This window comes from Neoarius graeffei, chromosome 8 (assembly GCF_027579695.1).
Source record: "Neoarius graeffei isolate fNeoGra1 chromosome 8, fNeoGra1.pri, whole genome shotgun sequence".
Classification (NCBI taxonomy): Eukaryota; Metazoa; Chordata; class Actinopteri; order Siluriformes; family Ariidae; genus Neoarius; species Neoarius graeffei.
In genome coordinates this window covers 82,881,468-82,897,897 of record NC_083576.1, presented here as the reverse complement: position 1 = coordinate 82,897,897, position 16,430 = coordinate 82,881,468, and the positions used below count along the sequence as shown (strand labels likewise).

The 16,430-nt window shown below is 41.3% G+C and overlaps 1 protein-coding gene across 2 annotated transcripts in view; it reads right to left on the bottom strand.

Annotated features, from left to right (window-relative positions):
• Positions 1 to 217: 217 nt before the first annotated feature.
• Positions 218 to 16,430, bottom strand: part of kdm7ab (lysine (K)-specific demethylase 7Ab) — a 121,890-nt gene continuing 105,677 nt past the window's right edge. For both annotated transcript variants that reach the window (XM_060928366.1, XM_060928367.1), the window contains exons 17-20: positions 12,800 to 12,948; positions 8,200 to 8,267; positions 7,827 to 8,100; positions 218 to 2,536 (exon numbers count right to left, since the gene is read on the bottom strand). In XM_060928366.1, the coding sequence (XP_060784349.1) occupies positions 2,448 to 2,536; positions 7,827 to 8,100; positions 8,200 to 8,267; positions 12,800 to 12,948 (580 nt within the window). In that variant the 3' untranslated portion in view covers positions 218 to 2,447. The remainder of the gene's footprint in view (positions 2,537 to 7,826; positions 8,101 to 8,199; positions 8,268 to 12,799; positions 12,949 to 16,430) is intronic.

The following is a 16,430-nucleotide window of genomic DNA, read 5'->3' as shown; positions in this document are numbered from 1 at the left end:
TCGGAGGGGGAAAAGTCGTAATATTTCGGAGGGGGACAAAGTCGTAATATTTCGGAGGGGGACAAAGTCGTAATATTTCGGAGGGGGACAAAGTCGTAATATTTCGGAGGGGGACAAAGTCGTAATATTTCGGAGGGGGGAAAAGTCGTAATATTTCGGAGGGGGACAAAGTCGTAATATTTCGGAGGGGGACAAAGTCGTAATATTTCGGAGGGGGACAAAGTCGTAATATTTCGGAGGGGGACAAAGTCGTAATATTTCGGAGGGGGACAAAGTCGTAATATTTCGGAGGGGGGAAAAGTCGTAATATTTCGGAGGGGGGAAAAGTCATTATATTTCGGAGAAAAAAGTCATAACAGTTTGAGTCTAATGCTGTCATAGTTTGAGAAAAATGTCAATATTTCGGAGGGGGAAAAAAGTCAATAGTTCGAGACCAAAGTTGGAATATTTTGAGGGGGAAAAAGTGCAACATTGAGTCTAAAATAATAACATTTTGAGAAAAATGTGATATTTCAAGAACAGTCCTAATACTCGACAGAATAGTGCGCATCAGGGCAAAGAAAAAAAAAATGTACTTCACAAATAAAGAAAAATTCTTAATTTTCAGAGGCCTCCGCATCAGTTTAGTACGTATTAGTATTAAAACGCTGAACTTTGCAATCAGTTGTGTTTATTTAGAACAAAGATCCAGATGAACCTGTAGAAACGTATCCTTTTTTCAACGGAGGAATCGCAGCCCGTCGTCACCTTCACGGATATCGATGGTTAGATTTTATAAAATTTTATTCATCATTCATCAACACACTCTTGTTGAACGACACGGTGTAACCAAAAACGGTCGAAGACGACGACAAGGACGACCGCAGCCTGCAATTTCCCTTCAACAAAAGAAACCACAACATCAAATCCTCAACTTCCCTCATTTTAAAACACGAATGCTTTCAGGGTCGTTATCAGAAAATTCTGACTTCATTCTCAAAATATTTAGACTTTTTTTTTTTTCCCCATAAAATATTGATCCTTATCCTCAAATTCATTTTAAACAGTGGCTCGAAGACACCACCACTGTCCTGGGACATGCTTTTAGGGGAAAATAATCAACTTAAAGAAAACATTAAATGGTTAAACCGTGAAACCATATTTATTGGCACCCCTGCATATATCGTGATGTATACTGAACTAAAACTCTACTGCTCCTCCTGGATCGACAGACCCTGAAATTTCACACCTACAGATGTTTTATTTATTTATCCGCGTAGTGAACGTGTGCGCGTAAGGACTGAATTTTCTCTCTCATGCCGAGTCGTCTAGTAGCTTAAGGATCACTCGGCTATTTTCCATTCTAAACACAGGCATCTGTCGAAGCGTACAGTCCAACTCGAAAAGAACTGTGATGAAGCTGTAGTTTCGGACATGCTAACCATGTTGCTGCAATGCGTCAACGCTATAGTAAACTGTATATTCACGGTCAACAACAACTCAAACAACAAGCAAACATTCACATTCAAATCAAAGCATCGTTCATCGTTCATGCTCAGCAGTAATAAATACACCGTTTCACAAGCAATAGGAACAAGTTGAATAAAAAACAAACAAACAAACAAACAAAAACAAGCACCAGAAATGTACAAATTGTAATAAATTAGGTTGAAAACGTGTCTCTCTCTATTATCACCTGTCTGAAACCTGTGTTTTCCTGTGAATGTATGTCTGGCCACCACAAGGGGGCGCCAGAGAGCTTTTTCCTGATCACTGATACCAATGCAAGCTTTATGGTGTATAAACCAGTCTGTGGATGTAAAAATCTTAAGAAAAATACCTTTCAAAACCTTAAAAAAAAAAAAAAACCCCAAAAACAACAATAAGAGAACCTGATCCGCTGATTGAAGCCGCCTCGCGGTCCCTGCTCGGAGAGTAGGTGAAGGGGTCAGGTAGTCTGAGCAGGGAAGGTGGAGGAAAGAGGAAGGTGAGGGTGGCTTCAGCACCGAGCCTCCACCCTCCTGAGACTGGTCTCGTAGGACGCAAGTCAAGCACCATTTTAGAAAATCGGTTCATCGCTCACACGCCGCTAGGAATGTCCAAGAATTCACTCTCTGAAAGTAGGAATGGAGGTCAGAACAGAAGCCTTACAGGGCGTTTCTCATCATCATCATCATCATCATGCATAATCATCATGATGATCTGCTCTTCGGTTCTGTGTCTTTGGAACACGATGTGAAATGCTTTATGTGATACGTTCATGATAAAAGGTAAAGCTGGAACAAACTCCATCTGCCCATCAGCCATCGCCATGCTTCAGACACATTCATTGTTTAGAAACTGTGCTCTTTAAATACCCTGTTCACCCTCTCTCTCTCTCTCTCTCTCTCTCTCTCTCACACACACGGGTTTGTGACATAAAAACATCCCCCTCTCTCTCTCTCTCTCTCTCTCTCTCTCTTTTTCCACTACACAAAGAACGGTTTATGTCTGTTGAGCTTGAGGATTTTTCCCAGTCTTTGTTTGGCCGTGGCCATGCCTTTCTTGGGCCGCTTCCCTGAAAAAAAAAAAAAACGAGAAAAATCCAAGATTATAAAGCAAGAAAAACAAACAAACAAAAACAAACAAAAATATAAAAGGTTTTGCTTGGTCATCCACTATACCTGTCCTCCAGAGTCAAGAGAATATAAAAAGGATGACAACTCATACAGACAACTCACTTGAATAGTATTTTAAATAAATACATTTTAAAAAGTGAAACAAACTCAATTCAAGAAGAATAAAATAATAAATAACATTAAACAGAGCAATATAAAATAACCCTTTTAATATTTTATAAACGTTGCCATTTACATGTATTCATTTGACACTTTTTTTTTTACATTATTTATATAAAAAAGTAATATAATAAGTACAATGTATTAAAAAAATCAAAACGCTATTAATTTAAAAAATGTTAAAATATATTAGAATAATATTAAAAATATATTTTAAAAATAATAAAAAGGAAACAATAATAAGAACAGTACTAATGTCTGGAACAGAGCGCTTTTAGTTTAATTCATGTTACATTTTTTTTTTTTTAATGTGAAAAGCCTGTCTTTTGACCCAACTATTGTGTGTGTGTGTGTGTGTGTGTGTGTGTGTGTGTGTGTGTGTGTGAGAGAGAAGAGTTTGGTTCCAAAAGGTGATGAGCGCAATTTAATGAATAAATGAAGGAACGAATAAATAAAAATCAACTTCCCGCCGAAAGAAATTTCTTCACTATTCAAAGTTCCAAAATCAATTTTATGCAAAACACAATATCCACCACGTTTCTCTGCATGGCATTTCCCCCTTTCCTTCTAAAAACACAACACACCACAGCTGGTTTTCTGCAGAACGTGATTTCGCAGCTCGACCAATCACAGCGCACCATTCAAATACGGAAACACTGTTGATGCACTATTGTCTTTTGTTTTGTTACAACCCCGATTCCAGAAAAGTTGGGACAAAGGACAAATTGTAAATAAAAACGGAATGCAATACTTTACAAATCTCAAAAACTGATATTGTATTCACAATAGAACATAGACAACATATCAAATGTCGAAAGTGAGACATTTTGAAATTTCATGCCAAATATTGGCTCATTTGAAATTTCATGACAGCAACACATCTCAAAAAAGTTGGGACAGGGGCAATAAGAGGCTGGAAAAGTTAAAGGTACAAAAAAGGAACAGCTGGAGGACCAAATTGCAACTCATTAGGTCAATTGGCAATAGGTCATTAACATGACTGGGTATAAAAAGAGCATCTTGGAGTGGCAGCGGCTCTCAGAAGTAAAGATGGGAAGAGGATCACCAATCCCCCTAATTCTGCGCCGACAAATAGTGGAGCAATATCAGAAAGGAGTTCGACAGTGTAAAATTGCAAAGAGTTTGAACATATCATCATCTACAGTGCATAATATCATCAAAAGATTCAGAGAATCTGGAAGAATCTCTGTGCGTAAGGGTCAAGGCCGGAAAACCATACTGGGTGCCCGTGATCTTCAGGCCCTTAGACGGCACTGCATCACATACAGGCATGCTTCTGTATTGGAAATCACAAAATGGGCTCAGGAATATTTCCAGAGAACATTATCTGTGAACACAATTCACCGTGCCATCCGCCGTTGCCAGATAAAACTCTATAGTTTAAAGAAGAAGCCGTATCTAAACGTGATCCAGAAGCGCAGACGTCTTCTCTGGGCCAAGGCTCATTTAAAATGGACTGTGGCAAAGTAGGAAACTGTTCTGTGGTCAGACGAATCAAAATTTGAAGTTCTTTATGGAAATCAGGGACGCCGTGTCATTCGGACTAAAGAGGAGAAGGACGACCCAAGTTGTTATCAGCGCTCAGTTCAGAAGCCTGCATCTCTGATGGTATGGGGTTGCATTAGTGCGTGTGGCATGGGCAGCTTACACATCTGGAAAGACACCATCAATGCTGAAAGGTGCATCCAGGTTCGAGAGCAACGTACTGTATGCTCCCATCCAGACGACGTCTCTTTCAGGGAAGACCTTGCATTTTCCAACATGACAATGCCAAACCACATACTGCATCAATTACAGCATCATGGCTGCGTAGAAGAAGGGTCCGGGTACTGAACTGGCCAGCCTGCAGTCCAGATCTTTCACCCATAGAAAACATTTGGCACATCATAAAACGGAAGATACGCCAAAAAAGACCTAAGACAGTTGAGCAACTAGAATCCTACATTAGACAAGAATGGGTTAACATTCCTATCCCTAAACTTGAGCAACTTGTCTCCTCAGTCCCCAGACGTTTACAGACTGTTGTAAAGAGAAAAGGGGATGTCTCACAGTGGCAAACATGGCCTTGTCCCAACTTTTTTGAGATGTGTTGCTGTCATGAAATTTAAAATCACCTAATTTTTCTCTTTAAATGATACATTTTCTCAGTTTAAACATTTGATATGTCATCTATGTTCTATTCTGAATAAAATATGGAATTTTGAAACTTCCACATCATTGCATTCTGTTTTTATTTACAATTTATACTTTGTCCCAACTTTTTTGGAATCGAGGTTGTAGATTGTACAGCATTATAATAATAAAGCTTTCCTAAAGCAAAAAAATAAAAAAAAAATAATAATAATAATAATAATTTAAAATACGCAAACAGTAATAGCCGGTCCTGTTGACTGTCCAGGGGCGCAGATACGTTTTTTGAACTGGGGGGGACAAAGCTGCCAGCAAATCAACCCCAACCAACCCCAACCCCACCACCAACATGTGTTGTGCGAGGAATATACTCTGATGCCCTCAGGGCGGCAACATTACTCAGCTAAGACAAAAAAAACCATCACTCCTTCATCCCTGCAACCGTTAGCTCAGGCCTACTAATAAATAAAGAGTTGGAATAGAGCACACCTGTGATGTCTGGTGCTCTCATGTGCTACATGTTCCTTATGAAACAATATGCTCGCTGAAATTATGGCAGGGAACGCCAGATTAAACATTAAAACTGCCTTCTGAGCACTGTATCTACAGGCTACCACCGAAAGGAGGCGGCTACCAGAAAGGCATCTCTACTCCGTACGATTTTACTTTCACTACGACATTACTTTGAACAGACTATCAAAAAATTGCAAGGTGATATGATAAAGTAAGGCACAGTTTACTTACAGTCGCTGTTTTTTGAAAAAACTATGCAATCGTTTTCTGCCTTTTCAGTTTGGCGCCCTTCATCATGCCGTGTTGGGGTCCTGAACTAGGAGGAGCTGTCCCCAATATGCCTGTCAAACTTGTTGTGGGTAACCATAGCAACCAAGCTCGAGTTCGCAACCTGTGCAGTCTGCGCAGCTCAACCAACCGAATATCAGTCTTTGTTTTGTTTTGTTTTATGTGAGTTGTTGCAACTATGCATGTACTGCTGTGCACCTCAATAAACCGAATGGTAATTAGTCTTTTGATTTTTCCGTGCGGTTTGCCTTATGCAAAGAAAGACAGCATAGACGTTTTTTCCTCCCTATAAGTGGGGGGACCGAACGAGGTGAATTTAAATCTGGGTGGGACGAATCCCACCCATCCCACCCTCTATCTGCGCCCGTGTGACTGTCAACACCGTGGAGAATCCCTATCTTTTAGTGAGGTTTTGAATGAAATAAATGAATAACTTTGATGGAATCAGACATTTCTTATCTTAGTGTTTTATATTATTCCAGTCGAAAACGCGGTCCAAAGTTATTGTCCAATTTAAGCCACCTGATTCCTCCTGGGATCCAGATGCGCCTCTCTATTATCTCATCTCATCTTATCTCCAGCCGCTTTATCCTGTTCTACAGGGTCGCAGGCAAGCTGGAGCCTATCCCAGCTGACTACGGGCGAAAAACAGTAATTCCACGAAATCGAGTCGTACATGAGCTGATAGCCGACAAGGCACCGAGTTGTCTGTAAGCCATGTACGATGAGACTGAGTGGAATAACTGTTTTATTCTCTCCACACTCACTGGATGTTGAGAAACAGAGCATTTTTATTTTTTGCAAATTCAATCAATAAAAACTTGATACAAAATGTCCAACAAAATCATTTTCGCTTAGGTGGACGTCTTAAAAACCTATCGATGGCTGCATGAACTGACTTTAGTGTTGTTTTTTTGTAGAAAATGCCGTCTGGCTGTCGTGCCGAGGTATAGAATAGCTTTCAACATTGATTTAATTCTTCCTTGGACATTTCAGTTCTGTAATTTTCAAACTTCTTTGAGCTTTTGAACCAGTGTAAAAAAATTCAACAAATTTTAATGCTTAAAGATGAAGAATGGAAACAAACCGGCGAAATGACAGGAGCAATTTGTGAAAAATGCGATTCTTGAAGAATTAATTAAATAAATAAATAAATAAATAAATAAAATCAACTCTTACCTTCAAATACTTTTATTCCATATTTTGCTGCCTTTTTTTTTGTATTTTTTGGGGTTTTGTTTTCGAGTAGAGTTTTTATTTCGTCCTTGGTTGGTTCAGCAACACGCTCCGCCATTTTGTTTTTCTTTGCTCACGGTATATGAGCTGATATCCTATTAATAGAGTCAGAGCGCGTGATTGCTCATATCCAGTAAATGTGGATAGAATGAATGTGGTTTTCTCATCTCATCTCAAGTCGCTTTATCCTGTTCTACAGGGTCGCAGGCAAGCTGGAGCCTATTCCAGCTGACTACGGGCGAAAGGCGGGGTACACCCTGGACAAGTCGCCAGGTCATCACAGGGCTGACACATAGACACAGACAACCATTCACACTCACATTCACACCTACGCTCAATTTAGAGTCACCAGTTAACCTAACCAGCATGTCTTTGGACTGTGGGGGAAACCGGAGCACCCGGAGGAAACCCACGCGGACACGGGGAGAACATGCAAACTCCGCACAGAAAGGCCCTCGCCGGCCACGGGGCTCGAACCCGCACCTTCTTGCTGTGAGGCGACAGTGCTAACCACTACACCACCGTGCCGCCCCTAATGTGGTTTTTTTTTTCCCTAAAAAATTTTTCTTGTTGTTGTCTGGTGGTCAAGTGTTTGAGATGCGTTGCCTTGCGATTCTACGATCGAGTTCCTCGTGTTTGCACAAGCCATCAAAAAACAGGTCGATGCTTCACCATAGTCTCTTAACATGGAGCTTCTTGTCGTTCCTCGGAGCTCGGCGAGGAATTTAACTGGACATGCTGTACTGTATAAGGTGTTCAAACATCTAAATTTTTTGTTCAGCATTTAAAAATAAATAAATAAATAAATAAATAAATTCCTTTGGGCCCCCCCCACCTTTGACCTGTTTTGTTCCGTTGTTTGAAATGAAGAGAACTGGGTACCTTTGGTGGCTTGGTTACTGATGGGTGGTGGGTTTGTTGCGGGTCTTTTCGTTGGGTGCAGGGGCGGGGAAAGGGACATCTCGCAGTACTGATAACGTGACTCGGGGCTTTCTTCACCCCTAGGTGAATGTGTGTGGCTGCCCCAGGCCTCACTGCTACTGCAGCTGCTGTTACCGCTGCCCTGGCTGTCCATGAAGCTCTGGTTGTCCTGTAACCTCTGGCTCCGGTCGGTCCGGTTCTCCCTGCTGTGGCGCTTTAGCACCTGACGCTCGTCCTGATCCGACGCAACAGCATCCAGGACAGTCAGTCAGTCAGTCAGAACATCGAGACTGAACACTTGGAGTCGTGTTTATTTGTAGGATTCATTAGTTACCTGACTGCTGATTGTGGAGTTGCTGTCGGAATCAGGGTTCTCTTCTCCTGACACGGCTTCCTTCCCATCTGTGGAACAGAAAAAGTCGGTCAGTCAGGGGTCAACACATGCTACGCGTAACGCACCAATCACGCAAGTCCAAAATCAACAGCTTTCATCAGATCATAGAGAGATCGCGAGTTTGATCCATGGTTGGGAGCCAAGAGGGCAACACTGGCTGTGTGTTGGTGTGGGAGGGGCATGTCTGTGAGCTCATGTATGCAGAAGAGGGCAAACAGTGCTCTGCTTTCATAGTACAAAGAATACCAACAGCTTCAAGAACTCCCCGCAAATCAAATAACTGAGAAAGTATACATAGAAAAATAGGAATTTCATGTCACAAAGAAACAAGATTTTAATACAGCTTAAACATTTGTGAACTCGGGTGTGTTTAAATCTGAAACACAAATGGACCCGATTTACTAAATAAGGGGGGGACACACCTCATCTCATTATCTCTAGCCGCTTTATCCTGTTCTACAGGGTCGCAGGCGAGCTGGAGCCTATTCCAGCTGACTACGGGCGAAAGGCGGGGTACACCCTGGACAAGTCGCCAGGTCATCACAGGGCTGACACATAGACACAGACAACCATTCACACTCACATTCACACCTACGCTCAATTTAGAGTCACCAGTTAACCTAACCTGCATGTCTTTGGACTGTGGGGGAAACCGGAGCACCCGGAGGAAACCCATGCGGACACGGGGAGAACATGCAAACTCCGCACAGAAAGGCCCTCGCCGACCCCGGGGCTCGAACCCAAGACCTTCTTGCTGTGAGACAACAGCGCTAACCACTACACCACCGGGGGGGGGACACACGTTACCGTTAAAACGGCAACAGCACGCCTCAAAGTGTTTTATTTCTCTTATACCACAGCAGTTCGTTAATGATGACAAATTTTTCACTTTGAACCGTTTAGTTATTCAATATTGGAACATCCGCGAAAGAAGTTGAATTCGGTTCTCACTTGTCTCCTGATGATGTTAAGTCACAGCTCGTCAAATTTACAAATTTAGAAACCACTGACACTGGAGACTCCTTACATTCGCCTTGAGTCGAGTCCAATATTGATCCGAATCCGAGACTCTGACCGCACCATGTGACGGTGTCTGTTTCAGCGCCATTAACATGAGTTTGTTCCTGAACATGGCGTATGAACAGGTGAACGCGCTTCTCTTTATCAGGGAGTGTGAAGTATTCTGTCAGAGATGGTTGGGAGACGGATGGAAGTGCGGAAGGTGCGTTTATTAATTCAAGTCAAGACGCGTAAACAATCCAGAACGGCAGGCGAAATCGCAAAACAGGCGATAGGTCGAGCGAGACACAAACAGGCTATCGTAGACTCGGCGGAATCAAAGACGAGGAACAGGAAATCAGGGCTCAGGAAACCAAACAAGGAAATAAGGCTCGATAATGTGTCAGGAACGCAACTCAATACTTCGCAAAGTAAGTGTGTTTTCACAGTTTTTATATATCGGCGCGCTGATTGCGCCTTAATCCTGTGCAGGTGCGAGTCGTTTACGGCGCGCATGCGAGAGTCTGTCTGATGCACGCGCCAAGGCGCACAGGTGTGACACTCTTGCACAAAGTTAGTACAAAAATTAATGTAGATATAAATATCTTACGCCAAATTATTACGGCATGCTACAATCCGAGTCCTCGTCTCCAATTTACGAGTCCGAATGCAGTTAATGCACGAGTCCGAGTCACAGTGGCGTGCACAGATAGACACAAGGTGGTGCTCAAGCACCTGCCCCTCTGCCCTGCCCTCTGTCCAAAAAAGTGCCCTTTTGAATTTTTTATTTTTTTTTTTACAGTTTACTGAGGCCAATGTCGACATGATCTTTTAGAAAAGCCGCGGCATTAAAAGCGTGTGAAAATAATGTCCCGATGTGTGCCCCCTCCGCACACACACCGGACCTCTGTCTCTCTTGCTCTGTCACGTGAACAAGCGTGCAGTGCATTCAATGTGAGGTTGCAGCAGCATAGCGTCCTGGAAGCCACGGCCTTGTCGTAGCGCAGACAACACATCGGGCAGTCAGTCAGCTCTTCCCCTGCCCCACCAGCCAGGTAACACATGAATCGAGGGAAAATGTATTGTTTGCCCTCTAAGTCCAAGCTGTAATTATTTTGTCGTGAAGTAGCCCGTCGCATACAGAAACAACTGCACATAAGTATTATATTTTTTGCTAGACCATTTTCAGATTTAGGAAAACAAAAATTTCTTTTTCTATTTTGTTCAACTAGAGATTCTGGCAAAGTCAAAAAGCCTTGATGCAATAACTTAACATTACGTGGTTGTTTTACACCTTTAAAAACTAAAATGGGTCAGTGGCGACCCGAACACAAGAGGAGGGTTAAATCTCAGACTTTTATAATCAGTGATGGGAATAACGGCGTTAGAAATAAACGGCGTTACTAACGGCGTTACTTTTTTTTAGTAACGAGTAATCTAACTAATTACTTTTTACATCGTTATAACGCTGTTCCCGTTACTTACAATAAAATACTATGCGTTACTTTATTAAAGCTGTTCTCATCTGGCACGCTGCTCGTTCAGCCTTTCTTTACTCTGCTTTCGTGTGGGGCGGGGAGACGCGAGACAACGGCACAGTAAGCCAATCAGAGTAGATTTGGACAACATACGTAGGTAGGCCACGCCTACTGCACTACTGTGCGCTCTTTCAATCGGAAGACCCAGCGATGGCGAGCGGTCAGCCCAGCACTGCGCTTTCACACTGGAAATACAGCCAGGACTTTTCATTACTTGAAATAAAAGGCAAGAGTGTTTACGTGCAATGCACATTATGTCGAGGAACAAAGCGTTTGTCCTCGTCAGTGGCCAGTAATTAGTAACAATTTTAATAACTACAAAAATATATTACATTTGATAGATGTCTTATCTCACATTGTCCCACAAAAATATTAATATAGTGTAGATAACATTACTAATTGGTTCTGTTAAGTGTCCATTTCAGTCATTAAACACATTCAACATTCACTTGTATTATGATTACACTAATTGAATTTGATTTTTTTTTTGAGGGGGAACAAAATGTAACGGAATAATTACTTTCCCTGGTAATTAGTTACTTTTATGACAAAGTAACTCCGTTACTAACTCAGTTACTTTTTGGGAAAAGTAACTAGTAACTATAACTAATTACTTTTTGAAAGTAACGTGCCCAACACTGTTTATAATAAGGTGTTCCACATGCGCAAAGAAAGTGCCTTTTTTTCCCCCCCAGAGCACTTGCCCCCCAAAATGTCTGTGCACGCCACTGCCGAGTCATCAGCACTCAAGTTCAAGTCAAGTCACAAGTCCTGAAAATTAAGGCACGAGTCGGACTTGAGTACTGCAAGCCTGGGTCAAACTATTGGTCATGTATAGAACTCAAAATATTCTAGATTAACTCTAAATTGTCCAGTGTACTCAAACCTCTCAGTTATTATAATTTTTATACTATTTCTTAAAGTTTCCATTGTCAGTACAAATCGCTATAGGTTTTAATATTTTTATCCACATTATTATAATTTTATTTATTACATATTTGCCATTCATGTATATTTGTTATGCACAGCTTTCATGTAAATAAGTGTCAGTTTTTATTATTATTACTACTATAACAACTGTTTTACTCATTTTATATGAAACCGTCACAAATATTTTCTGTAAAATGGGTTAGTAAATAGTCCCATATTTTTTTAAAAAGCAAATTAAAAAAATAATAATAAGCACTGAATTAAAAAAAACAAACAAACATCTCTCTTATGTAAATAAAGATAGAAATTTCGTTGTCCAGTGGTTAAGTGTTTACAAGAAACGTTGCCTTGCGCTTACAATCGGGTTCCCTCTGGTGGTACACGGGCATCGTTTGGTCGCAAAAGGAATCAAAAACCACGCTGATGCATTACCATTACCATATTCTCTTCAATATGGAGTTTTGCTGTCGCCTCACAGCAAGAAGGTCCGGGTTCGAGCCCCGTGGCCGGCGAGGGCCTTTCTGTGCGGAGTTTGCATGTTCTCCCCGTGTCCGCGTGGGTTTCCTCCGGGTGCTCCGGTTTCCCCCACAGTCCAAAGACATGCAGGTTAGGTTAACTGGTGACTCTAAATTGAGCGTAGGTGTGAATGTGAGTGTGAATGGTTGTCTGTGTCTATGTGTCAGTCCTGTGATGACCTGGCGACTTGTCCAGGGTGTACCCCGCCTTTCACCTGTAGTCAGCTGGGATAGGCTCCAGCTTGCCTGCGACCCTGTAGAACAGGATAAAGCGGCTACAGATAATGAGATCATCATCAAGTAACTTACAAAGACAGGCTTCGGTAAGTAAGTGTAACCCCTGATCTCCAGATATATCCGCATTAACGCTGTCCTGTGTTTTGGAACTGCGTATTCATTAACATGAATCATTCATATCGTGCAAATCAGCTTGCACAGTTTTTTTTGCCGCTGTGCAAAAAAAAAAAAAAAAAAAAAATCCAGTGCGTGCTCTGTTTTAAAACACACAAACTGTCAATAATCAGGGTGTGAGTGTATTGATGATGTGTAAAGCCTTACTGTAATCCGGGGACGGATGGCTGGTGCAGGACCACCAGGACTCCTGGGAGCTGGCGCCCTCCTCTGACGGGTGAGGGTACAGCAGGCTTGCCATGGACAGCATGCCCTGAATCGCGTCCTCCTCTGCACTCAGTGAGGTAGAAGGCTCTCTGTACACGCAGACGCACAGTCAAAACAAACAAACCGTTTTAACTCCAAACGGGTCTTGTTTGACAAAATAAAATCAGAGGTTTATATTTAAACTGTGGGGTGAAGGAAGGAATTTCAGGCGAGATGGAAAATACGAAAAGGAAAAAAATAAATACTAAACCTTTATGCGTTCTGCATACGAGTGCTGCTTTTTAACAGAAACAGTTTTTAACAAAACACCAAAAGAGCAGACTCCTTACACACACACACACACGATTCATAAAAACACCAATTAAGACTTGGGCATGATTCAAATGTTTTGAGCGCTCTGTTCAAAACTCGCACTGACGCAGCGTCCTCGCTTTGTTATGGTAAACGTACGTCTGATTTAACCAGCATTAAAACTATATATATTTTATATTTAACATAATTTAACTGTATTTAGTCGGGATGCCACTGAAAAATGTGATCCACAAACAGTCAAAGGCTGCTTTTGGCCCGAAAGAGAAAACGTCTGAAAATCAAAAACAGGGCTACGACGAGGTTTTAAAATCTAACATTTTAATTTTAATTACATTTCAAAAATGGCTTAAAAGCACGGCCAGTTTGCTTTGCTTTCTTTCTTTCCTGCGACCGTTCACGAGTGACGTTAATCAGACACATGATTTGTCAAATGATTCGACAGAAAATCTTCCGTTTCTTACCGTTCGCTGTATTTACCACGCCTTCTCCTGTAATATAAGAATCATTTAAACACGGTTTTATTGTAATAATTTAAAGCCGCAAGATTAGGATCAATCGAACCTGGATTAGCTTTATTTTAAACTTTATTTATGAATAATCAGGATTGCGTAATGCTTGGATCAGACTACACGATATTTGTGTCCTTCATGGTGGTCATGTCAGACTACATTACATGACATCATATTACCTGGCATTCAGCAGGCGCTCTTATCCACAGTGACGTACAGCGAGTGCAAAAGGCAGGGACAGGAAGTGCTGACCTTGTAGAAAAGAAAGTTCAAGTGCCAACTGAACAAGTGACCGAATAAAAAGACCTTATTACTCTGTCGACGTTCACTGGATGAGCGATCGCATGCTCTGATTGGCTACTCTACTACTAGGCTATCAGCTCATATACTGTAAGTAGAGAAAAACAAAATGGCAGAGCGTGTTGCTGAACCAACCGAGGACGAAATAAAAACTCTACTCGAAAACAAAACCCCAACAAGAGTGCTCCGAGAGCACAATATCCCCCACTGGCAACTCGGCCATAACTCTGGTAAAACGCGACTGAATTGAACGAAATTACAATCTGCGCGTTACCGACATATAACAAAGAATCCTGCCAAGTTTGGTGAAATTCTTCCAAAAACTGAGAGGAGTTGATTTCAGAAGAACGTACACCCTTATAAAACTGTCAAAGTTATTTAATCAAGGGTCAAAACTCTTAGCCTGGGAAATCCCATGCTGCTTTGCACAATCGTTCCGATCTGAAAAGACAGCATGGAAACTATGGTCTAAAGGCTTGCCTGAGTTAGGGAGCCAATCAGAGAGTGGGGAGGGGTGGAAAGACGGTGACGCGTACTACTCGACAAACGGAAGCTTGTAGTTTATTTGGGACTGTTTACGGATCACATTTAACATGGCGGCGAGCGATACGAACCAAACTTTCGATCAAGCTTTAGACACTGTTCTGAATAGTTTAGAGCAAAAGTTTGTTTTAAAAAAAGAACAGCGTTTGGCGTTACAGTCTTTCTTCGCCTCTTCGTCGCTCTAACTACGTCACCGGGTACAACTGCCATGATTGGCCATGGGCTACGTATACGCCAAATGATAGACATTCGCAACGTCCAATAAACGGCCGTTGACAATCGTAAACCACACCTCCCCTACGAGAAATTCAATAGGTGGATTCCAGACCATATTTCACTTGTGATATGGTCTGGTGTTAACCAGACTACAAAACTCTGGGAAAATTTTCACAAACAAAATTAAATCGCAATCTGCGTATTACCGTCGTATAACGAGGGCTTTTACCAAGCTTTGAGAAATTCGTCCAAAAACTGTGAGAGGAGTTGATGTCAAGGCGAGCGCACCTTCATGAAATTGTCAAAGTACAAGGTTGTTAATCAAGGGCTGGAACTCTGGTAAAATGCGACCGAATTGAACAAAATAACAATATGCGTACTACCGATGTATAACAAAGAATCCTGCCAAGTTTTGTGAAATTCTTCCAAAAACTGCAAGAGGAGTTGATTTCAGAAGGTGAGCACCCTTCCCGGGGTGGACGGACAGACAGACATCACCGCGACATAATACCCCTTCGGGGCTTTTGGCTAGCGGGGGATATTTTTAAAAAAAAACCCCACAGAATATGGAGTGAAAGTATTTCATGGTAAGAACGTATCTTCTTTATTTTTCAAAAATTATCACATTTTTCACAAATTGCTCCCGTCATTTCGCCAGTTTGTTTACATTCTAAGCGGAAACGATTTTGTATGACGTACATATTCATCAAATTTGCAAAAAATAAAAATGCTCCGTTTCTCAAAATCCAGTGAATCAATCAATCATTCTCGTTGTACACGGCTTATAGACAACTCAGTGCTACGCGCCTCGTCGGCTATCAGCTCATGTACGACTCGATTTCGTGGAATAACTGTTAAGTGTAATATTCCATTGAAGTACGAATATTTGCCAAACATGCTGCAAAAAATAAAAATCTTAGGAAGTTTATTTGTCTATTTTCAAGTCAAAAGATCTAGCCACCCTTATTATAAGACATAATTGCCCAACAAGCAAAACCTCATTTAGTTAGAAAGGCTAGTTTTAGACAGTCCATCTTGAAAATCTTGTATAGACAAAATGTCTTGAAAAAGTCTTATTTGGAGCACCTTCGAAAATAAAACAAGGTTTTTTTTTTAAAACAAGTAAGTACATTTTGGACATTTGTCAAATGTGGTTCATCTTGTTTCAAGAAAAAAAAGTACCGTATACTTGTTTTGGGAATAAATGAACTTTACCGAAATCTTTGAATCTAGTGCCCCCAAAATGCATTGTCGTGGCTCAGGTGGATAAGGCGCCATACCATAAATCTGAGGACCCGGGTTCGATTCCGGCCCGAGGTCATTTCCTGACCCCTCCCCGTCTCTCTCTCCCGCTCATTTCCTGTCTCTACACTTTCCTGTCCAATAAAGGTGGAAAAGACCCCAAAAAAATCTTTAAAAAAAAAACAAAACAAAATGACTTGAATGGCTAAATGTAAGAAGTACGATCTTGTTATAAGAACTATTTTGATTATTTTGAGTTAATCAGATCTCGCATAATAAGTTCCCCAATCTTATTTTGGAATTATTTCATCTAAAAACAGGTTCGATTTTTCATCTTACTTTAAGAAATCTTACCAAGTCAAATTTGACTAGTTCCATTGGCAGATCTTTTCCACCTGATTCAAGCAAATATGCTTCGTTTTAATCTTTTATTTCTTATTTTTGAAAGG